Source organism: Spermophilus citellus, assembly GCF_964194105.1.
Source record: "Spermophilus citellus genome assembly, chromosome: 2".
Taxonomy (NCBI): domain Eukaryota; kingdom Metazoa; phylum Chordata; class Mammalia; order Rodentia; family Sciuridae; genus Spermophilus; species Spermophilus citellus.
The window spans coordinates 192,003,059-192,028,235 of record NC_138183.1 but is presented as its reverse complement, the minus strand read 5'-3'; the positions used below and the strand labels follow the sequence as shown (position 1 = coordinate 192,028,235).

Below are 25,177 nucleotides of genomic sequence, written 5' to 3'. Positions count from 1 at the left end.
TTTCTATTTCCTTTTTTCTTCCCTTTGCATTTAATTTCTTTTCTTTCTGGTGTCTTAAGGTGGAAGGTAGATTACTGATATGAGCTCTTTCTTTTTTTTAAATATAAATGTTTGAAGCTGTGAATTTCCCTTGAGCACTTTTTCATTGGATCCTGTAAGTTTTGAACTGGTGTTTTCATTTTCATTCAATTCAAAGCATTTTAAAATTTACCTTGTGATTTGTTCTCTTATCTATTGATTATCCAAGAATGTTTACTTTGCACATTTATGCTATTCCCCACAAATTTCTTCTAATTATTTATTTCTAGTTTTATTCCACTGTGGTCAGAGAGGATAATTTGTATGATTTCAGTTTTTTGAAAGATATTGAGATTTGCCTCGTATCTGAACATATGATCTGCCCTGAAGGACATCCCACATGCAACTGAGGAGAATGGAGGCTGGCCTTGAACTTGTCATCCTCCTGCATCAGTCTCCCAAATAGCTGGGAATACAGTATGCACCTCTGTACTGGATTCAATCTCTGCCTTTTAATTGGAGTGTGTCGTCATTTTTATAAACAATGTATTTACAGATACAGAAGGGCTTCTGCAGTTTTGATGTTTGTTTTCTTATATCTTTTTTGTTCCTCATTTTTTCCATCACCAACTTCTCTTGAATTAGATATTTTTTTCATGTAACATTTTAATTCCTTTTTCATTTCTTTTAGTATATGTCTTTTAGTTTTTTCTTGGTGGTTGCCTTGGGGATTACAGTTAACGTATTAATTTATGACAATCTAGTTCAAATTGATACCAGCTTAGTTTTAATAGTATACAAACTTTCCTCTCTCTATATAGCTCCATTTCCCACCCTTAAGTTATTGTTGTCACAAATTGCATCTTTATAATTGTGTGTTTATCACATTAGGTTTATGATGGTTGTTTCATGTATTCATCTGATTGATTTTTAAATGCTAAGTCAACGATTCTTAGGATAAATCAAATTGATAAAGACGTATATGTTAGTTTTTTTTTTTCTTTTCTTTCTTGGCACCCAGGGATTGAACTTAGGGGTGCTCAACCACTGAGCCACATCCCCAGCTCTGTTTTATATTTTATTCAGAAATAGGGTCTCATTGAGTTGTTTAGCACCTGTTTTTTGCTGAAGCTGGCTTTGAACTCGTGATGCTCCTGCCTCAGCCTCCCAAGCCACTGGGATTACAGGTATATGCCACCACGCCCTGTGCCGTGATAATGTTTTTTTTTATCCTGATGATATATTGTTGGTTCAGTTTGTTATTAACATTTTGCTAGGGATTTTGTGTTTCTGTTCATGAGAGATTCCTGCATGTGTATATGTATGTGTATGTGTGTGCAATGTCTTTGACAAATTTTGGTATTAGTAATTTTGATCTTATAAGTTTTAAATTGTTTCCTTCTCTGCTTCCTGAAGGGCTTTTGTGAAATTGATGTTCTTTCTTTCTTTACGTTTGATAGAATTATCAGTTGAAACAATTTGAACATACCGTTGTGTATGTTCTCTTTAGAAACCTTCCTTACTCTTTTGTACCTCTGAGTGGAAATATTTGTTTCTTACATTCCTGATTAAAACTTGGAATTCCTTTTCCTCATATAAACATTATTTATACATGATGGCTAGGCATAGTTGAAATATTACTGTTAATACTCTTCTTCAGTCACATAATATGTTAAAAGAATTTCTGAAGCTTCTTGGAGAAGTTCACCACAATTTATAATGTGAAACATTGTTTCTGTGGGAAACTGGGAAAGAAATTTATTTTAAATTCGCTTGCCTGAAAGGTTAGACTTCAGTTACATGGAAATTATATTTAATTTCTTGAAATCTCTAAAATTTTAAATAAACGCAGGTATTTAGTCATTTTTAAAAAGGCAAGCATAATTAACTCATACAGATTTGATTTTGTTTCATTTTGATTACTTGTTGATTAATGTCTTTCAGGGTTATTCAAATGCTCAGAAGAATATTCTTCTTAAGGTGGATCAGAACTGTGTTCGCAATTCTTACGATGTCTTCTCTTTGCTACGGTAAGAAAAAGTTCCCCCTGAATTCTTAAGAATCTTTCTCATTTTGAATTTGTGACATTTCCATGTGAAAGAATGTATGGGTGTGCTAGAAGCTGTTACTCGGGCTTACCATTTTTTAGTGAAAACTTCATAAATTTTATAGCTACAGTAATTGAAGTTTACCTCTTTCACAAAGTCTTGGGAAAGCCCTTATCCCACTTTGGACAGTGGGGAAGAGTAGTTGGAAGCCAGTGATCTTAAAACAGGGACGTGAGCTATTTGTTGGTCTTCTATACTCTAAACAGCACCATCCAGAAGTGCAAAATTTAGACTTATCAAAATCTTAACGGCCATAGCATTAACTAGAAAAGCCCTCCACGACCCCAGAGTTTCCACCTGATGTTCATCTTAAAAGAATCGTCTTTGGCAAGCCAAAGGAGCTTTACATGAATCTAATGCTCAGAGGTTTAAGTGCTTCTGCTCTATATTTTTATAATGTCTGGGTTTAATTTTGAAAGATTTTAAATTTTTTCTTTGATTTTAAATGTGATAGTTCATCAAGGACATTTTCCCAGGGGGGCAAGCTACCCTAATAAATGCATTTTAAAAGAAAATTAACAGTGACACTCAATCTTTGTTCACCCTACTCAGACAGATTACTCATTGAAATTTGGTTTTGGCAGTATTTTTCTAATGTTTACATAACACATCATAAATTTCAGACCATTAGATATCCTTTATATATCTACTAGAGGAAGAGTCCATAAGGATGATTGGAGAAAGAGCTGTTTTATAAACATTATAAAAATAGCCTTTTCTATGTGAAACTTGGATCTTATTATACCTGATGATATAGAGTTTGGTCACATGAATTGTGTAAATTACTCTTAGGGGACAGTGATTTTCACTAAGATCACTTTTGATTTATATTTAGGAAATGCCTTCACCTTGACTTCTTAGGATGTATAATAGAACTGTCAGGATTTAGTAATTTGAAGGTGGAGATAGAATGCAAGAGTTGTAAAAATATATACGCATTTTTTTAGTCTATTCAGTTTGGGTCATAGTGAGTTTTAAGTCTTGAAAAGAGGAATGTCTAGTTGAAAATGTGGGTAAGCTGCTATTATCTCGACCTCTGTTTTCCCTAGTTAAATATAGATAAGATATAATTATATTAAATATGTCTTCTGGGTATGAGATTGTGGGATCATATTAGAGAAACCAGTAGAATTAAAAGAAAATATCCTAAGTCAGGGAGAAGAGGAGGAATAGTATAGCATCATAGAGGCTAAGAGAGGATAGTTTAAAGGCATGGGATGCTGTGGAATACATAGGAGAACAGGAGATGGAGAACGGCTGTGGGAGCCTGTGAAGCCCTGTGGTACAATACAGAACGCTAGAATTAACTTCAGCTATCCTTGATTAATCCCAATTCATTTAACTTCTCTGATTCTTCAAAAAAAAAAAAAGTAAATAAATAAAATAGAAGTAGTGATGTTATAAATTTGTGTAATATCCAAGCATTTTCACAGCTATTTTCCGGGTTTCTGTTTTTGCATTTAAAAGGTTCAGGGGTCACTCCAGTTAAACTGGGCTAATTGAGCTGTGCAAAATAACCACACGAGACACAAGTACCTTTTTCTTTGGGGTCGCTGTGATGGCTCCTCTGACCTTAAGGGTCCGCAGAGAGAGAGATAGCTCGTGCTTGCGCTGACCCCCTTTTATTGAGGAGAAGCTATTCAAATGAGGCAAAGGGTCAGGTTTCAGGGGGCTGAGTCTTATCTTCATGATGTCCACTGTCAGCAGGTTGACTGACATCTGGGTAGGCCACACCCAAGGGCACAGTAAGAGAAGGGGACACACACAAGGCACTTCCATGGAAGATTCTATCCTAAACAGGGCAAGGGGTTATATTACAAAGGAACAGGTGAGCGTAGCTCCACCCATGGGGCTGTAGCAAGACACACCCATGCATGAGACACTGTCCCTCAACCAAGAAGAGTGGGGAAAGCTCTGCCACATTTCTGCGACTGAGCGCCTCAGCACCCAGCCAGGGAGTGTGACTCAGTCACATGCAAGGTTGGTATCCCACAGTTATTATTTTGATTTCTTAGAACCTTTGAATGTTCACACATCAGGGATCATAGCTCTTGTCTTAAGCATAAAAGCTGAGGCCAGGAGATGTTGAATGATTTCTATCTCAGGGTACACAACAGGAGTCAGACTGCAGATTGCTTTGAAGATTTTTTAACCAGCACCTTTTCACAGTCTTACCTTTCTAGACTGATGCTTACAAAGTGCACATAATATAATGACTGAGGAAATTTTCTGAAAAAAACAATGCCCTCTATAAATGCAAAATCACCAAGCTTGGTAATTAGTTGGTTATTTAACCTTGAACTTGGAATGATTTGGCTCTTGGGGGTTTCATTTCTAGGGTACCTTCCAGATTCCTCAGATATGTTAGTGATTCAAATTGTTTTATTAACAGTGGTTTTCTCACCACCATTGTGTAATTCATTTGTAGCTAATAACACAAATAATGCTTTTTCTGAACAGATCAGATGTCTGTTTCTCAACCTGAATCCAGGGATAACTAGCAACTTTAAATTGTACTTGTCGTAGTTAATAAAATGGAATTTCCTGTGTGCTAGTTCTTTTTCTCAGACATAGTAATAAATATCTATCACCTGCTCTATTAACTGTTAAATGTTCCTCTTTTCCCATATTTTTTTTGGAGGGGAATGGGGGGACCAGGGGTTGATCCCAGGGGTGCTAAACCACTGAGCCATATCCCCATCCCTTTTTATTTTTTATTTTGATACAGGGTCTCACTAGGTTGCTTACAATCTCACTAGGTTGCTGAGACTGGCTTCAAACCTGTGATCTTCCTCCTCAGCCTCCTGAGCTGTGGGATTACAGTTGTGTGCCACCATGTCCAGCTTTCCATAATTTTTTTCATGATAGATATAGAGTGCTTGTTGGAAAACTTGAGCACCTGTCACATTAAATTGTTAATTTCTTTCTCTCTAGGTAGGCAATATTGTCCCTGTCATTAAAAAATAAATAAATAAATAAACATTTTCTTTTCTTGGCTTATAAAATCGTTGCTACCCGATCTATAATTTTATGTGAAAACACACAGAATCTGAGTTCTTTAATATCACTTAACTCTAAAATTCTCAGTGCTGGTTGGAGTCAGGATGAGGTCCCAGGTCGACTGTTCTTTCTTTCTTTTTTTTGAGAGTATATTCTAGTTAGTATCTCTCACTATACTGTTGTGCCTCTAGTATTTATATATTCCCTCTAATTTTATGTGTATGTGTGTCACACACACACACAAAAAGGACTTTAAGGAGCAGCTAAACTCAGGACTTTAACCTCTTTTAGATGGATGTGTTTTACTGTTTTAGAAAAACAATTACCTGCGATTTTATTCTGATCCTTTGGCCCATAGTTAGGAATTTAGGCTTATTGCATTGTTGCCAAAGTATTAGCAGCTCTTTCCAGATTTACATTGAGTGTGTGTGTGGTCATTGAACTTTTGCATCTTAACCCTTGAAAATTCATGGGTTAAATGTTTGTTTTCAGGTAAAGAGACATTTAATTAAGAGCCAATTTACTTATTGCTGTTTGATACTTGAGGATGTTCACCACAAGGTGTCAATATTGTTCCTTAACTGGCATTTGAGATTTCATTTGTTTTACAGTTTTAGGTGGAAAAAAGTAGGGGATTTCAATGGAATATAAAGCAGTATTATACTGTGCTATAAAATGAGCATTTTTTGCAGAAGTTGATTTTCAAAAATATCACTTTTCCTTCTAGTTTGAGGAATGTAGGCTTATTAGATAATCTCATTCCCCCCCTCCCCCCAATCTCATTGTTGATAGTGAGCTTCTGAAAGACTGAAGAGAGCTGGGGAGGCATGATGGTTGCAATCTAGAATCCAAATAATGGTGGCAGTTAGGCCAGACTGAGGGGTGAGAGTGTTGTCACTAATTATATCTGTTTTCTGGGATTTAAAGAGAATTTTTGGTGTTACTTTCTTTTTGTTTTTCCTTTTACACTTTCTAAAAGAAGTAGCTCTATTGTAGTGAGACAGGTAATGATTGTCCTGATTTTCTCCTAGTACAGTTATTATTGGTTTCTTTCCTTCTCCTTTTGAAAAGTCTTGCTTTTACCAGTTTAATAAGTAGAAGTATGAAGGGAAAGTCAAGGGCTGTGGTCCTTCCACCTAGGTTCTAATTCTGAACCTGCCATGTACAAGTGGACTGGATGCAAGGCTTGGGATAAGTTACTTAACAGGTATGCCTCAGCCTGCTCTTTTAAAATGGGAATACTATTTATCTCATAGTATTGAGAATATTATGAAAATTAAATAAGATAAAATATTTGAAATCTCCTAGGACAGTTAATAGCATATACTAGATACTCAATGAATAATAGTTTTCTTCTGTCCCTTTATTTTTCTCATCTTGGAATTAGCTTTCTCCTTTAATCCAGTGTTCCTTTTTCTTGTTACCACTAGCTTTTTAGTTTTTCAGCATAATTTCCCTTTGTCTTCTTGCCATTCTATGTTTACTGCCTCTGCTTTCAAGTTACCTGTATTAATCCTAAATAGTCATAATAAAAGATGTTTTAACATGTGAAAAGATGTTTAAGATGTGAAAACATCTTTTCTTACCCAAAGCTAGAAAGCTTCTAGAAGTATGGAATAGTTCCATGGGGTTGTATTGTCTCCTCTCTTCTGTCTGATTGGCACCTCTTGATTAATTGTTGTGGTTCTTTAGGACTTTTCTGCATTATGCTTTCTCCCTGGTACTCTCTTCTGTGACCACAGCTTCAGTCAGCATATCCAAATGTTAGAAACTCTCAAATCTATCAGTATGTGTTTTCCAGTGATCTTTGAGCATTTAACATTTATGTCTTCGAGGAATCTCAACCCTGATGTGGCCAGAGCCACACTCTTAGGTTTAATCCACCTCTTCCTTTTCTGTTCTCTGATTTGTCTGATGGTATCAGCACCCTCCCAGGCACCTAAGCTCTAGTAATTAATCTTAGTCATTTTTATTTCTTTCTCCTTCTTTCAGTGATTTATTTATTTGGTTATAAATCCTCTTGAGTCTTCGGTGGCATGTCTCATCCATCCACCCTTCTCTGTTTTCACCTTTATTTTCCTATGCTATTTCTTGACCTCCTAAATAGTCTCCCTACTTCCAGTTTTTGTTACATGCAATTAAGAGCTGTGATTTAATTCAGCATTAACTTATGCCAGGAATTACTCTAAATGCCTTACAATAGTTAACTCTTATTTTTCACAACATCCTTATGCAGTAATAACTGTTGTTCTTCCTATTTACAGATGAGGAAATTGAGGCACAAAACAGTTAAGTGGCTTATTCAAAGTCATACAACTAGTGGAGTGAAGCTTATATTTAATGTCAAGCAGTCTAGCTCCAGACACCATCATCTTAACCAGCACATTTCTTAACTTTATAATCTTCTATACTGCTTTAGTGCTGTTCAGCTGCCACATTGCTGCCAGTGTCATATTTTAAAAGGTAAATCAGTTTTTGTCACTCATTTGCTTAGAAATCTTGAAGCCATCATGTTTAGAGTAAAGCTCACACTTCTTCATTTGGTATTCAAAGGACATTGTTCAGTACTCCCACTATTGTCTAATTTCCCATCCTCCTACCCCACCAATTATCCCACAGTAATTGATAGCTATCATTTTTTGAGCACTTAATGTGTTAATTAGTTCTTCACTGCTCTCTCCTTTATCCCAACATCCCCAAAGAGAGCTGCTTGTTTTACTGATCTATTATTAGTACTGTTACAATGTGGATCAAGTATATTAAGCAGAAGATAAATGCGTTTCTTTTGATCAAACTGTACTTTCTTCAGGTTGTAGAGGGCTAAGGTTTTGTTATTCCTGTTACTGGTTTCCCTTTGACAAAATGAGAGTTGTAAAAAAAATCCTAGGCTATTATCTAGAAAGTGTTGAAAATGTAGCCTGTGAACTCTCAACTGCCTCTTTCTTCCTCATCCCTCCATGAAACATCTGGTGAGGTTTTCAGGATTTTGTGGCTTTTTTTTAACAATTTTTATTTTTTTAGTTGTAGATGGACAAAATGCCTTTATTTTATTGTTTATTTTTATGTGGTGCTGAGGATCAAACCCAGTGCCTCACGCATGCTAGGAAAGTGCTCTGCCACTGAGCTACAGCCCCAGCCCAGGATTTTGTGGCTTTAAATCTTACATTTATATAGTAAGATTTTCTGAAAGATCTTTATTTGACTGTCTACAGGCAAATTGTCCTCCCCTAACTTTGATGGAAAAACTTTTATTTACAAACTTTCTATCTTAAAGGGGAGCTGCTAACAAGAAATAAATTATTTTTAGAAAATAAATTAATTTAAAAAAACTGATGGAATGAGAAGTATAAGGGCATTAACTACATTTTAAAATTATGAATGTGATAACTTTCAGGTTGCAGGGCAATTTTGTTTCTCTTTTTCTTCCTGCCTAATGGTCTCTCTCTTAAGTGGTAATTGCAACTGTCTACTAGGCTAAGAACTCTTCTGTAAGCAGAAGATGTCATAAAGTTTATATAGTAAAACTCATGTACTTTACTTTTCATAGTAGAGCCTAAGCTCTTACCCAATGTCTGTGTGCTTACTTAAAATATGTTAGAAGAGGAATTAAGAGGATTACTATTAAGATAGACACACTGACAGCAAGAAGTGAAAGTTTGCTCTCTTTGTAATATACTTTTTGATTCTGGGATATAGCTGAGTGATAAATCATATTAGCTACTGTCTTACCTTTGTAATCAGTATGTTTGGATTCTTATACATCACTGTCTCACTACCTCATGTGGAAGGAGAGAGAGGATGAAATAATTCAACTGTAAAGAGAGTCAGGCTGAGTGAAAAAGCATAGCTAGCTTGCTCCGGTGTGTGAGCATCAGTCCTTTGCCCAAGCACACCTCCAGGTTCAGTTTATGACTCAAGTTAGCAATGAGAATCATGGATTATGCAGTGTTGGTTTTCACTAATGCTATCTGTATAAGAGTTGAGGAAACTGAGGCTTAGCAAGGTAAGAAGACTTGCTTGGGCCTGTAGGATGAGTAAGTGTTAAAGCAGGTTTGAATAAAGGCCTGCCAGGCTCCAGTGCCTATGCATTTTTCCATTATGCCATATTGATGTCAAGTCATTAGTAAAACAGAAAACTGTGATTATTAGAGCTTTTGTAAGAAAATGGGCATGAGATAAGTTTAGAAAGGTTTTCAACCAAATTTAAAAGAAAGCTTTGGTACTTAATGTAAGCTTTGGGTAAACAAAATTTGTATTTATGTATAATACCACATTTTGTTCTTACTCATTCTTTTCTTTATATATATATATATATATATATATATATATATATATATATGTACTAAAGGCGCACATACACACACACACACACATTTTCATGAAAATAGGTTTAAACAAATGTTAGAATAATTTTAAGAGAAGACTTTTTTCTTCCCCCATTCTTTTACTTTCTGGCTTTTCTTCTTCTTTAAACAATTTTCCCCAGTTCCCCTGACCCAAAACACCCAAAGTGCATGTTCAAATGACCCCCAGCCATCTGTTCACCCACGTTAACGGTCTCCAGTTTATCTGTATCCATCTGAATTTTCCCCCATAGTTTTTTCTTGTGTCCTGGGAATTATATATGTTTTATATATATGTATGTATGTCTCTATACATATATGTATATGGTTGAATTACTGTTTTACAAAATTGAAGTGAAAAATATATATGGTAAATGACTCTACTATATCTTGGTTTTCTTGTTCAACTTTCCATAAGCAAGTTCCTTCAATTCATTTTTTTAAGTAGCATTTAAACAGGGCTGAAATATATTTATTCAATCATTATCTTATTGATAGGCTTTTAATATTTATCCTGGCTCAGTTTTTTAAGTTTGTTTCTTTTATTAGGATACACGATACTACAGTAAATACACACACACACACACACACACACACACACATATACACACATACATACATACATACATACACCTTTATTTTTATGATCTTTTATTTCTGTGGATTAAAATCCCAGGACTGGGATTTCTGAGTCAGAGCATGTATAGTTTAAATGTTTAAGAGAGACCACATTGTTAGCCCAGATGGCACAAATATATGGCATTACATTTTGCCCTGAATCTCTGATGACAGGAAGTATCATTTTTTTGTGTGTGTGATTTTTACTAATCTGATGAGTTTAAGTGACACATACATGTTACTTTAATTTTTCTTAGTCTGGTACAAAGTACTTAGTGTGAGCTACAAGTTAAATTGATATCTTTTCTGAAGTTAGCCACTTAGCATATTCTTTTGTGAATTTGCCTATTCATATATTTTACGTGTTTAAAAAATTGAATTGCTTGCAGTTTTCTCATAAATTTCTAAGAATCCTTGTTGTTTTTTTTTTTAAATCAAACCTGTAGAGTTACTTTTTGCCTCATGATACATTATACAAAAACTTAATATTTATTTTATTATATAATTCTGCTTTATATAATTCTGGGCATTTTTATATTTAAGAAGTGTTTCTTATAATTTGAATTTATAGATATTTTCTAAGTTTTTTTATTTATAGCATGTTAATTATTAAATCTTCAATATAATTTGGAATTCTTAAATATATTGTATAGATATTCCATATCTTGTGAGACTGAGGTTAATTTGTTATCAGATAAATCCAGTGTGTCAGAATCTTTCTTTTCCCACCAAATTTAAATACTACCTTTGTTATACATAAAGCTCACACATACTTGGATGTATTTCTGAATTCTATTTTTTGTTTTCCTGATCTTTTTGTCTATTTTACCACTTTCAAATTGACTTGCTTGTAGTGTTTTTTAGTGTATCTCAATCTCAAGTGAGACGAGTCTTCATCTTGTTATTCTTTTTTTTTTTAAATTTTATTTGTTCTAATTCTTTTTTATATTTTGGGGGCTGTTTTCAGACTTTTATTTTTCCTTGTGAACCTTAAATTTACTTTATTCTTTTCTAAAATATCAACCATATTGGAATTTTAATGGGGATTTTTATATTAATTAAATTTTTGTGTTAATTTTGTGAGAGCTATAATGTTTATATTAGCATTCCCATCCAAGAACACAGTATATATTTATATTTGTATATATTATATTTTATCCCTTCAGTAATATTTTGTAGTTTTCTTTATATGGTTATCAGCCTTTGTATCAAATTTGTTCTTAAAGCATATTGTAGTTTTTACACTGTTTTGTATAAAATGTCTTCCATTTCTATTCTTTGCTATAGGGGAAAGCTATAATTTTAATAAAATCTTATATGTAATGACTTATATCCGATTATTTTGTTTTTTTCCTTTCCTCCCCTCCCCCTCCCCTCTTTTCTTTCTCTCATTCTGGGGATCAAACCCAGTTTCGTTTCATTCCTTCCTTCTTTCCCTTCCTTCCCTTCCTTCCCTTCCTTCCCTTCCTTCCCTTCCTTCCCTTCTTTTCCTTCCTTTCCTTCCTCTCCTTCCTTCCCTCCCTCCCTCCCTCCCTCCCTCCCTCCCTCCCTCCCTCCCTCCCTCCCTTCCTTCCTTCCTTCCTTCCTTCCTTCCTTCCTTCCTTCCTTCCTTCCTTCCTTCTCCATTGTGTGACTGTAGCACAGTGTTTGTTGTTGTTTGTTTATTTATTTATCAGGGCTGGGGATTGAACACAAGGCTTGGTGAATGCTAGGCAAGTGTTCTACAATGAGCCACATCCTGAGCCCCCAAACCCAGTTTTCTAAAGCATGTTCTATTGATTATTAATAGCATACACTCGGCATTTGCATTATCATTATTAAAAGAATAGAGAATTTATTTTTTCCTACAACATTTATACTGATTTTCGAGTTTTATTTGCTAAGCCTTCTAGAACTTTGAAAATAATCGTGAAAAGTAATAGTCATAGTAAGTATTCCATTTTCTTATTTTAATTAAAAATGATTAATATTTTGCTATTCAGATTTTTTTTTGTTAATTTTCAAAAATATTTTAAATTTTTGTTTATTCTTTAAAATTTTTTTTTAGTTTTAGATGGACACAATATCTTTATTTTTGTTTATTTTTATGTGATGCTGAGGATAGAACCCAGGGCCTAAAGCATGCGAGTTTTTAAAATGCCTTTTCTCTAATATTATAATTTTTCATTATTTATAGTTTTAAATAGGAAGGTCTGTGATACTAATAGTTATAGGTTACTTTTTTGATGATTGCGATAAGTGAGGCTACTGTATAGTATTGGTAGTAGTAGGTAGTAGTAGTTGCTTTTTTTTTTTAGTGGAGAGGAGATAAGTAAACATTCTCTCCCAAGATCTTAAAATTGAATTGTGAAATTTTCTATTTTGTTCTATAATTCTAATCTGTAATATGATGTTATTAATATCATCTACCTTGCTGCCTTTTTTTTTTCAATCCTAGTTTGGGAGGATTAAACACATTAATATAAAGTGTTTAGTGTAGTACTTGAACCATAGCAGTTAATACTATATTTGTTAAGAATTAGCATCTTTATCATATGAAATAGATTAAATAATTTAGGGGGTTTTCAGTTCTTCAAAGTTGTGTCAGAATTTAACAATTAAATCATATAAATCAAGTACTTTTTGTAATAGTAAATCTTTTTCCAGTCTTTGCTATGCTATTGCTGCATCCATTTGCTCCAATTTTTCCTTGGTTTATTGTTGGCAAGTTATTTTTGGAAGGAAATCATCTCTTTCCTTTAGATTTTCATAATTGTTGTTGTAATAGTGCATGTAGTTTTATTTTATAATTCTTTTAATCATTACAAAAATTCATAACGTTTTCTATTTTGGCTCAGAAACCACTTTAATATTCAAATTAGAAATATTGTTATATTATGAACTCCTCTTCTTGGACAGTATGTTTTTTTTTTGTTGTTGTTTTTTTGTTTTTTTTTTTTTGGTTCTGGGGATTGAACTCAGAGCCCTCTACATGCTGGGCCAGCACTCTACCACTGAGCTACATTCCCAGCACTGATAGGATACCTTTGTGTGTGTGTGTGTGTGTGTGTGTGTGAACTAAAATAAAGTATTTGAGACACTTTTTGCCTTACAATATTTCTCAGAATAAGAATCAAGCATATAAACTACATAAGTATAGGTATCTTATATCTATAGTATACAGTTTTGTTTTTAAAATATAACACCAACCTGGCTTAGAGTAGATAATCAGTAAATATTTGTTAAATGAATTAATGAATAAACCATCGATAACATAAAATCTGGTTGGATGATAGCTGAATAACAGATAAGTTTTTCATGGAATATTTAAACTCATAGATCTTTTATCACCTTTCCAAAAATGAAAAACTAACCATGGATATGTTCTGTGGTAATTATATTTTTAATATAAATATCTGATTATTTATTTCATTTTGGATGAAGTAACTGCTAATGAAAAAGTCATGCAAAAGCATTATACATTAAATTATTAAATGAGAGAAGCAGTAGTCAAGACTTTCTGATAGATCTCCTAGTCTTTAATTAAGACCTCTTGTGAGCTTTTCATGCTGCCAAGTCTGTTTTATCTACTTTACTGAAGGTTCAGTAGGGAGTGGGAGGATGGTGGGTAATTTGTTCAGAACTCTTGGCTTAGAAAATTAAAAGTTAATTTTCAAATGTTAAAATGGTGAATGAAAAATAAAATAATAAAATCAGACTTTAAGAAGTAGAGAACAGGGGCTGGGGTTGTGGCTCAGTGGTAGAGCACTTGCCTCACACATGTGAGGCACTGGGTTCAATCCTTAGCACCACATAAAAATAAATAAAATAAAAGTATTGTGTCCACCTACAACTAAAAAAAAAATTTAAAAAAGAAGTAGAGAACATTCTTTGAGAGCAGTTAAGTATATGAATAGTCTTCTGCCCAAGAGATGTTCTCCATGTCTGCCCCTGTCCTTCAATTCTGGCTTGAATTCACAGGGTTACTTTACTAAGACTGCTTTGTTTAAGATGTCACTGCAAATTAAGGCTTTGCCATTACACCCCTCATAGCTGCCTTGTAACTTCTACATTCCCACTGGTGCCAGGCATGTTCCAAGGCAACTTTCCAAGGGTTAGTGATTTCACCCTAATGTCTGTGCCAATAAAAATAACCAGTTACCATTAAACACGTACCCCACCCATAGCTTGATTTTTATATGCTGTTTTATTAAGAGAACTTATGAGAGATTTTAGGAGAATTAATATATTATGTTCATCAGAATATCACCTGACCCTTGGACTAAGCATTGTTCTAAAGGTGAATGTTGCACCTTTGAAGAAAATCCAAGATTCAACATGTTTATCTATTCAGTGTGGGCTTTATAGTAACCTTATTCCTACAGTTGTTTCTTTATGACTGGAAATACTCTATTAACATGAGAAGCCAGATACTTACTTTGGGGACTTATATTCTAGTAGAACAGATTAACAAATACAGCAAGCAAAGAGTATTTCATTCATGAGAAGTGAATAATAATTTCTAAGTACTTCATGTTCTAGGAATAGGTCAGAATTTCTTTCTTTTTTTTTTTTTTTCTACAAAGGGTCTACACAGTGGTTGCAGAAGGAAAGCAACATTTGAGCATCTAAAATACAAAAAGTACTTCAAGGTGGAAAATTTTACATACACATTTTTTGGTAATACTCATAAAAGCCATGCTACTATTATAATTTTGTTTTATTGGTAAGCAAACTTAAGAAAAACTTTGGAAAAGTTGTGAACCTTGATCCCAAGGAATTCAGCTAGTAAATCATGTGGAGTCCAGATCTATTTTGTGGCAAGTCTCTCCATCACACATATTTATCTCATATGGAGAAATTCTTTCTCTTGCTAAGACTACCAATTGCATCCATATTCCTCCCATTAAAATGTTTTTGGTTTTGCATCTGAGCAGAAAATGAGACAGGTGTTTCTCAGAGTCTCATGGCACCTGCACAGGAGAGACTTTCATAATAGGCTGCATTAAAAACCTTCACTGTGTGCCTACTATGCTCCTCATCTTTGCCCTGCTCTCTGAAAGAGATGTTTATTAAGTCCTCTTGGTTTGCCATTGAGGAGTGTGTCTATGTCTGTATGACCCAGGGCTCTTTTTATCTTTTCCCTCAATATGTTAAGTCTGAAATGATTGATCACAATGATTTTTCTTTGGTTCGCATCCCTGACTGTTCTCTGGGTTCCTTCCAATCCTTAAAACTGGACTCTACAAGAAACATAAAACCTTAGAGGTAAAATGACTTTTCCACAGTAGCACTGATTTTGTATTTCCCAGATTCTTTGATTAAGCAACACAGTCAGATTTGAGTTTTGGAAGGTAACTGGCTTTAAACAGTTTAAGGGAAAACATCTGGAGATTGAAATTTATGAAGAATTCAGTGTAAGCCAAGAAAGTGACTCAGCAGCATTAAAAAAGGAGCTAAGATTGTCTTATATTGCATTAATTAAAATATATTGTCCAGATTAGGTGAAGTAATAGTCTTCTTGGACTTTGTGTTCATTAGATCATATTTGGAATATTCTGTATGAGTCCCAGTTTACTTTGATGAGGAAAAATCTGAGGAGGTGGCCAAGATGGTGAATAGTTTTAAAGCAGTCTATAAGGACGAGTTAGGAAGAGAGGATATTTAGCATGGAGAAGGAAGGACTTTGGGGGACATGGCTGCTGTCTTTAAGTAGTTATTTAGTTAATTTGGCAAAAAAGTTTTGGATAACAATAGTAAAAGACATTTATTGAGTCTGTACTCTCCCAGTTAAGTCCTTTACACACTTTATCTTATTTAATCCTCTGGGGAAACCTGTGGGTTTGCTGCTGTTCTTTGTTATCTCTACTTTGCCATTTCGGAAGCTGTTATCCAGAAAGGGGAGTTGATTTGCCTAAGTTTGCAATATGACAGGACCAGGATTTTATGACTCTGTTTTCTTTCTTTTTACCCATGTTGTCACCCACGTCCTATAGAATTTTCACTCTTTCTGAAAAGAGTAGAATATAGAATTTGGAAGAGAAAAAGGATATAGATATGTTGTTCCTGAGAGTAGAGAGTCTTAACATAGCTATGTTTATTTAGGTTATGCACTAGACCTCTCATATATCCTAAAGAAGAAAGAAAAAAGCTTCTGTCCTCATGGAACTGACATTTTAGTGGGAAATTCAGAATTTTATTTTATTTTTATTTTTTGCTAATGGTAAGTGCTATGAAGAAAAATAACGCTGGGGAAGGGAGTATTGAGGATGGTAAGATGTTATTTTAGACCAAGGCAGACTTCACTGAGAAGAAAATATTTGAACAAAGACTTGAAAAAGATAAGGTAGTAAGTTGTAGGGACATCTGGAGGAAAGCATTCCAGAGAGAAGAGATCAAAAGTATGAAAGACCTGAGGTGGAAGTGAAGTTGGTTTGTTGGAAGAACAATACAGCCAGGGATCAGTCTAGTTTGAGCAGTGAGAAAAGTTGGCATAGGCCAGATTGTGTAGAGTTTTAGATTTTTTTTTCCCAAGCATGATAGGAAGCTGTTCGAGAGTTTTGAGCAAGGAAGTAATATAATCAGAATTTACTTACAGAAAATGTTTCTAGTGCTGGGGGCGTAGCTCAGTGGAAGAGTGCATGATCAGCATGTGCAGCAGGGCCTTGGGTTTAATCTCCATCACTAATAATGCAGGGGGTGGGGGGATGGGAAGAATCCCATATAGAGAATAGACTGGGCTGTAACAAGAGAGAATAACAAGGTGGAGATCAGTTAAGAAACTATTGCAGTAGTTCAGACAAGAGATGAGGGTGACTTAGGCTGGTCTAGTAGCAGTTCAGGTAACTGAAGAGAAGTGATCAGATTCCTGACATATCTTCAAGATGTGGGTATGTGTGGGAAACTGAAATTCAGGGTAATTCCCAAGTTGTCCAGCCTGAGTAGGTGAATTGTGGTGGTGTGTATGTGTAAACAATTGCTTCAAGATTACTTGAGAGGGCTGGGGGAGTAGGTAATAGGGAATCAAGAGTATATTTGGGACATATTATTAGGTTTAATGCATTATTTATGATGCTGGAGGTGCTCAAAGAATAGCCAGTTAATGGAAATTGTATCAGTGTAGGTTCAGTCTTGGACATGTAAACCACTATATTTTAATCAGGAAGTGATTTAACACTGGGAATTGGGTATTTATCATCACAAGGCTGGAAAAGTAGAAGTTGGAAGGCTGCTACTAGGCTTCAGGGACACACTACCACTAGGTGCAAGATTAGCCCACCACAGCTCTGAATCAGTGATTACAAAACTGCTGTTTGTGAAATAGCCATCCCACAACTCCTGACACGAGTAGGGAAATTTTCTGATTATTTTACTCTTAAGCGAGCCTATTACTGCCACAGGAGGAATAACCTCCACCCCTCCTTCCTTCCAGAATTTGTTCAAGGCACTCTAGCATTTAAGAAGAGGAGGAGCCAGGTGAGGTGGTGCATACCTGTTTTACCAGAGGCTCGGGAAACTGAGGCAGGCAGATTCTGAGTTCAAAGCCAGCCTAGGCAAAAGCGAAGTACTAAACAACTCAGTGAGACCTTGTCTGTAAATAAAATACAAAATAGGGCTGCGGATGTGGCTCAGTGGTCAAGTGCCCCTGAGTTCAATTCCTCGTACCTACCCACTCCCCACCCCCAACAACAACAACAACAACAAAAATGGAGGATGTAGAGCAAGAGAAAAGTGTTAGCTAATGGGATTAGGGGGAAATCTAAGAGAATGTGGTATCCCCCAAACCAAAGTAAATTAATTATTTTGAAAGGCATTATTACTTGAATTTCATGTTCCTGATCGGTTAAGGTGAGTAATGAGAACAGAATGCTGAATTTAGCAGCTAGAAACACTGGTGATATTTACAAGAGCAGTTTTGGTGGTATGGTGGGAGTAGGTTAGGGGAGAATGAGAGCAAGCAAGTTAGGAATTAAAGACTGCTCTTGTGAATTTTTTATGTACAGAGGAGCAAAGAAATGTTTCTAATGATGCAAGAAAATGAGAGATCAAGGGATTTTTTTTTTTAAATTTTGAGATGGGAAGTATTTAGTGTATTCATGTGCTATAGGAAAATTTGTGACTGCATAAGAAAAAAACAGTAGCAGCCACAAAACCTTTTGGTTAGTGAGAGAGATTGGAACCCAGTGTTCAAGTGAATGGTTTGGCCTCAAGAACAAGGTGTCTGCATGTCATTACAACAAAAGGCAGGGAGTAACAGTTAAGTAGTTACAGAATCATTTTGGAAATTTTGTGATGGAAGGATGAAATAGATGAAATACCTGATTGCATCTATTTTTCAGTAGAGTTGTTAGCCCATTGTCAGGAAGGTGGAGGAAATACGTAAGGTTTTTTGTTTTGGGTACTGGGGATTGAACCTAGGGGCGATTAACCACTGAGCAATATCCCCAGCTCTTTTTATTTTTTATTTTGATATAGGGTCTTGCTAAGTTACCTAGGGCCTCACCAAATTGCTGAGGCTGTCTTTGAACTTTAATCCTCCTGCCTCAGCCTCCCTAGTCTCTGGGATTACAGGCATGCGCAACCATGCCTGGCTGGAATGTGTAAGTTTTAAGGAGAAAGGTGAAGGTGTAAAATAGCTCTGTAGAAGAAGAGAAAGTGAATCGACCACACTGGTATTTTTCAACTTTAATCCTGTATCAAAATCAGCTGGATGGCTTGATATAAAACTGCTATTCCATACCCTCAGAGTTTCTGAATCATTAGCCTTGGTTGGAATCTTGGGATTTGCATTTCTAATGGTTCCAGGTGATTTTGAGGCTGCTGGTTCAGGGACTATACTTTGGTTATACATTAAAGGGAACCCATTTAGCATATTGAGTGTACTTCTCCAGCTGTGTTTAGCTACTTGGGTGCAGAGATGGAGAAGGCAGTGAGTTTAATCAGAAATGGAGTTTTGCCAGATGAGTTCAAAAGACAGAAGAGGACCAAGAAGAGAGGGCCAAATAATTGATTTATAATGATAGACCTTGGTAACTAAGCTGAATAAATGAGGGCATGAAGTAAGATGAATGAAAAACTGGAAGGATCAATGGATTACAAGTTTTGATGGTGAAGACAAATTGTTTGATTGGGGTATTGGAAGTGATTTGGAAAGATAAAGGGTGATAGGGGTTGAGATGCTTGGAATTGAGGCTTTAAAAAGCTGCTGAAGCTACTGATTATTATTTAAAGTATGAGAATAACTAGCTGAATTAGGTAGGGGGCAAGAATCTGAGATTGCAGTGTTCCATGGAGCCCTCTACAGGAATGTAGAAGGCATCAAGAGTAATGGCAAGAGTAGTGGGCTGGAGAGGGAGCAGGGAGAGAGAGATGCTAAAATCTTCAATTACTAAGCTGGACTGGTCACTGGACTACAGATAATAGCAGTGAGGAGGGAAAGTGGCTTCATTAGATGATACACACATTAAAAGGACCGAGGGTTTTAAGAAAGTAGAGGAGACCAGTGGTCTGGAAAATAGCAGTTGCAAAGGCAGACACTCAGTCCATTTCGTCTCCAGGCTTAGCATTTTGTCTCCAGACTTAGCATTTGTACAGCTTGGGAGAAAACACTGGAGCTCCATTTGACCTTACTTTGTTCTCACAATGACCCTGTACATTAGGTATTATTATCTTACTTTAACAAATTGGGAAACCGAGGCTTAAAATAACTAGCCTGGGTCATAGTTTATGAAAACTAGAGGCAACATCAGGTGAGCCTGGTGAATGCCAAATGTTGACTCTGTGTAAAAAGGTGGTTCTTCTCCTCCTCCTCCTCCTCCTCCCCCTCCTCCTCCTCCTCCCCCCTCCCCCCTCCCCTCTCCCTCCCTCCCTCCCTCCCTCCCTCCCTTCCTTCCTTCCTTCCTTCCTTCCTTCCTTCCTTCCATCCATCCATCAATTAGAGGTGTATGCCATGGAGTGCTGCTCTGGAGCAGACTGAATGCTTCCTATCCCTGGAATCTATGTTTACGTTCCACTGGTACTACTGCAAACTAATCACAGAATGATTTCAGGAGAAAAACCAGCATATAGTAAAAGGAAGGAGGGAAATTGATATTTATTGACTATTGCAGAAGAGCACAGGGAAGGAAGTAGTTGAATTCAATTATTGCTAAGATAAGGATCTGTGATTACTTGATGGTTGTAGCACACTCAATGTACTAATGCCACTGAATTATACATTTTAAAGTGGTTAATTGTATATTATGTGAATTTCTCCTCAATTTAAAAACACCTATGATTAAGTTTGTTATTGCCATTTGAGTCTGCTCTTAATTTTATCATTCAGAATAGCACATGTGAGGCACTTTGAGTCCAAAGAAATAGAAAGATAGACTTGGTTTTCATGGCATCTAGAGTTGGGGATATGTGTATATATGTTATTGTATGTGAATAACTCATGGATCTTATAAGACAGTACATTTTAAATGCCATAAAAATGGTGTAGAATAATTTCTTTAGCTTTTGAGGAGAAAGATATCACTGGGGTTTGGCTACCTGCTCTTACTACTTAAGGTACCTGGCACAGAACATCTTTTCAAGTCCTACTTTCTTAAGCATTGGACAGCCCACTTAGTTTTTAGGATAGTCAAGCTTGAACTGTGGTATCAGAAATTTTGTGGAGAAGGATTAGGTTGATAAAAAAGTGTCATGTCAGCTGGGAAAGAACTCAGTGGCAAAAATACAGGATTGTTGATCTTAGAGATTATTGTTATATTTTTAGACTTGATTATAATCGGGCAGAATTAAAAAAAACACATTTCTTTGCTTAAATAAAAAGGACTACTGATTTAGATTTTGCTGGCTAATTTCTTTGTATTGACTTTTCACAATGACATTATAAGCATTCTGAGTCTAATGTGATGTCAGATGAAAAAAAAAAAAAAATATATATATATATATATATATATTACGGTTCTAGGGATTTAACTCAGGGCCACATAAATGCTAGGCAAGTGCTCTATGACTGAGCTACATCCCCATCCCTATAACTTCTCCTATTAATATCATTTATTAATAGGGTACATTATTATAATGAAGGAATAGGTACTGGTATATTATTGAGTAAAGTCCATACTTTTTTCAGAAGTCCTCTTCCAGGATCTCCTCCTGTATACCGTATTATATTTATTCACCATGTCTCCTGAGGCTTCTCTTTGCTGTCCCTATCACAGATATTTCTTGTTGAGGACCTTGACAGATAGGAGATATTTTGTAGAATGTTCCTCAATTGAGGTATCTAATGATTTTCTCATTATTGGATTAAATTTATAGGTTTCTAAAGCATTTTTGATGATTAGTTATAATTATGATTGTGAAATGGCATATAAAAATATTAGCAGTCAAGAATTTTACCCTACAGCATTCTTGTGAATCATGCAGCATACTATGTGATAAATTTTGTAGTTGAGAATTTTAGATGAGGATTTAGTAAAGTTCAGTAATTGAGAAAAAGAATGCTCATCAATTATTTGAAATAAAAAGTCACTGGAAACAAATCTTTATTGATGTTACAGTTTAAGTATGAGGTGACCCCCAAAGCTCCTGTGTTAACACAGGAATGTTGGAGGTGAAACAATTGGACTAGGAAAACTGTAACCTAAGCAGTCTGTCCTAGTTTGAATGGTAACTATAGGCTGGTGTGGCGTGACTGGAGGAGGTGGGTCATTGGAGGCATGCCCTGTAGGGGTTCATTTTCCCTGTGGACCTTTTGCTCCTTTGCTTTCCTGCTTTCTGCCTGCCATGTCCTAAGGAGCCTCCCTCCACTAAGCCCTTCCACCACAGTGTGCTGCCTCACCTTGTGCCCAGAGCAATGGAGTCCACCTACCATGGACTAAGTCTCTGAAACTGTGAACCAAAATAAACTTTCCCTATCCTAAATTGTTCATGTCAAGTATTTTGGTCTCAGCGACACAAAGCTGACTAGCACAATTGAGAACCTGCTATTTGTAGGAATTTGTTCTACTCTTGTCAGTTAACCCTCCATTCTATCCATTCCAGTGGGAGCTCTGCCTCAATTGAACAATAACAGAATGCAAATAAGAATCTTGTTCCATGAAGAGCTGCCCACAGGAAAAGTGTAATCAGTGTGACTCTTGGAAAAGGCTGGGTTAAAATAGGTGGACTGAGGCCTAAAGAAGCCCCCTACTTTATACTTAATTTAAATCTGGACCGCTTGCTCAGTCACCTGGTTATTTTGCTGTTTACCTTGTTCAGATTTTATATAAAACCTTACATGGTTTTGTAATCCCTATTTAATTATTATGTACCCCCAAGATTTTAGGTCTTGTGGGGACAGGGACTCTAGTTTATCTTGCTCACTGTTATAGTCACTGGTGTTAAGCATATTCCCTGGACATAAAGCTGTTAAATTAACAAAGAACAATTGGGCAGTCAGGCAGTACAAAGAGCATAAGACTATACCTGGGTAGTAGCATGGGAACAGCAGGGGATGCTTGCCTGACATGTTAAATATATTCTTCCAGATGCAGATCACACTCCTCTGCTCTAAGAAGCCTTCATGGATCTCACTTCATTTCTTGTACCCTTTTTGTACTTGACAACCATTCTGAGACCAGGACACTTAACTTTATTAACCTTGCATTACCTTTTTATATAGGCTCCTTACCTCCTCAATATTAGTTATCAAAAAAAAATTTTTTTTTAAGGTGGATTTCACTATGTTGCCCAGACTGCCCTTGAGCTCCTGGGTTTAAGTGACTTTCCTACCTTAATCTCCTGAATAGTGGGGACTCCAGGTGTGTGCCCTGACACCTGGGCTGTTACCACATTTTTAAATTGTGTGTTGTATATATTTTATTGCCCTACTTAATACCTACAACTATCCTATACATTAGGCAAATGGGTAAGTTGAAGCTCAGGAAGGTTTAATAACTTGTGCAAGATTGTTATAATACTTTCTTGGCACCCTCCAAAAGCTTGAGGACTCTCAAAACAAAACATCACGACTCCATGCTCTTTTTTTTAAAATATTTTTTTAGTTGTAAATGAACATTATTGATTAATTGATTGATTTGATTGTGGTGCTGAGGAGCGAACCCAGTGCCTCATGTGTGCGAGGCAAGTGCTATACCACTGAACTACAACTCTAGCCCCTCCATGCTCTTTTTAACAGGTTATATTGCTTCAGCAGAATCCATGTGCATATTGAAATTTTTAAATACTTTTTGACTTTACCACCACTCCATTTGCTTTTGTTCATTTGATCAAAGCCTCCTGTAATCCTAACACTTCTTCATACTTGGGAGCTGAACAGCAAAAATGGTGAAATGGCTAACTTCAAATGGTGCATTTTTAAGACTAAAAATGAATATCTTACTTATTGATTCTTTATATAATAAACTATTACTATAGAAATATTTTTACATACAACAAATAGAAAAAGAAAGTTTATAATTTCTCTGAGAAAAAAAAATATACTTAAACTATGTTAGGCATTCCAGTTTTAATGCTTCAACACTAAGTTGTTCCCTGTAGCCTTGGAAACCATAACTTCTCCGTGCTTGTTTTTAAACTACAGTTTTCTTTTTAATATAAGTAGATTTTGATGGTAGAAAGAAGTTGTCATGTGGAATTACTTTATGGAACCATTTGAATAGACTTGAAACATTGTTTATACATAAATAAATTCACTACTCAGAAAGATACTCTGACAAGGCACAGTATGTGCTGGCATCTGCAAGTCAGCCTGTATTTGATACTGATTTTTCACTACTCGTAGGAGGTGGCGAAAGGGCCTCTGATAGAAAGCAAATGGAAAAGGCATTTTTTCCTTTTAAAATTTCTTTTAACTTTTCCTGGGATTGCATCAAAAGGTTCTTTTCAAAGTAAATTTTTTTGGTTAAGATATAGTTAGCATGACACAACTCTAAATGTTCAGTTATGTTCCGTTCAGTTTTTTTTCTTTTAAATATTGTTTTCCAAATTAGGAATAGGTATGATCAGTTTTGTTCACTATGACCATTGTTTATTTGTTGTTCACTAATTCAGCAGATATTTATTGCTGAACTTCTACTAGTTATTGTGCTGGCTATATGCTGGGGATACAAATGTAAATGATCCTGACCTTCAAGGAGGTTCCAGTCTGGTGGGTTAGTCAGACAACTAAACACATGCAATAGAATAAATGTGTGGACATAAATGTCCTGTGCCTGTTTCCCTGGGAACACAGTGAAAAGAGCCCCCAGAGTGGTCATGGGACACTTCCTAGAGAAAGCGATACCTCTACTGCCCATGCCTGGCATATTTTTAAAAATTGAGTGAGACCTCTGTGTATCATTTAAAAAAAAAATCAAACTCTAAAAATAAAAAGCAAAAATTCTGTTCTGCCCTCCACAGCCTTATCCCACCCCACTCCTTAGCAGTAACCACCTTTAACTCTTGTTTTTCCTTATGGTGGTTATCATTAAAACTTGACATAGAGTACTTTGTTTCTGTTTGATAAATAAACTTTAGATAGTGACTCAACTTTGTGCAGTGACATATGAGAGTTTAGTACATTTATATGCCTGCCTCCTTCTCTTTCCTCTACTTCTGTTTTTGTTATCAATCACATTTTTACATTATCAAGTTTTTTAAAAATTTACATTTTGCTATGTTATTATTATCCACTCTTGTCTTTGTCTTTAGGAGGATTGCAAAAATTGAGTCACAGATCAACACTCTTTATAATATCACCATAGATCCAAGAAATGTGATGTACTGATGCCAGGAGAATTTCTCAAATCAAGATCCAATAAATGTGCCACTGGATGGACATTTTTGCCCAATTTATTTATTTATTTATTTTTTAAAGAACAAAGTTCTGTTTCCTGTGACTGGACATGTGAATTTCACCCTTCTTTTCAAACAACATTTAATATGTTGCTTGGAAACAAAATAGTGCCTCATTTATTTGGCAGTATCAATTTATGATAGCCAAATAATAATCTAAAGTTAGATAAAAAATATTCTTCAGCATTCTACATTTTATACATATGAAGAATACATAGGCATTGTTCAGAAACTGTTTACTCTTTATTTTGTGTGCTCGTCTACAAATTATGATGAGATGAA

General features: G+C 35.6%; 1 protein-coding gene across 3 annotated transcripts in view; it reads left to right on the top strand.

Annotated features, from left to right (window-relative positions):
* UVRAG (UV radiation resistance associated) overlaps positions 1-25,177 on the top strand; it is a 320,231-nt gene that overhangs the window by 87,347 nt on the left and 207,707 nt on the right. For all 3 annotated transcript variants that reach the window (XR_014017941.1, XM_081260421.1, XM_081260422.1), the window contains exon 6: positions 1,963-2,048. Coding sequence is in view for 2 of the 3 variants with exons in the window: in XM_081260421.1 (XP_081116547.1) it covers positions 1,963-2,048 (86 nt within the window). In the remaining variant the exon portion in view is untranslated. The remainder of the gene's footprint in view (positions 1-1,962; positions 2,049-25,177) is intronic.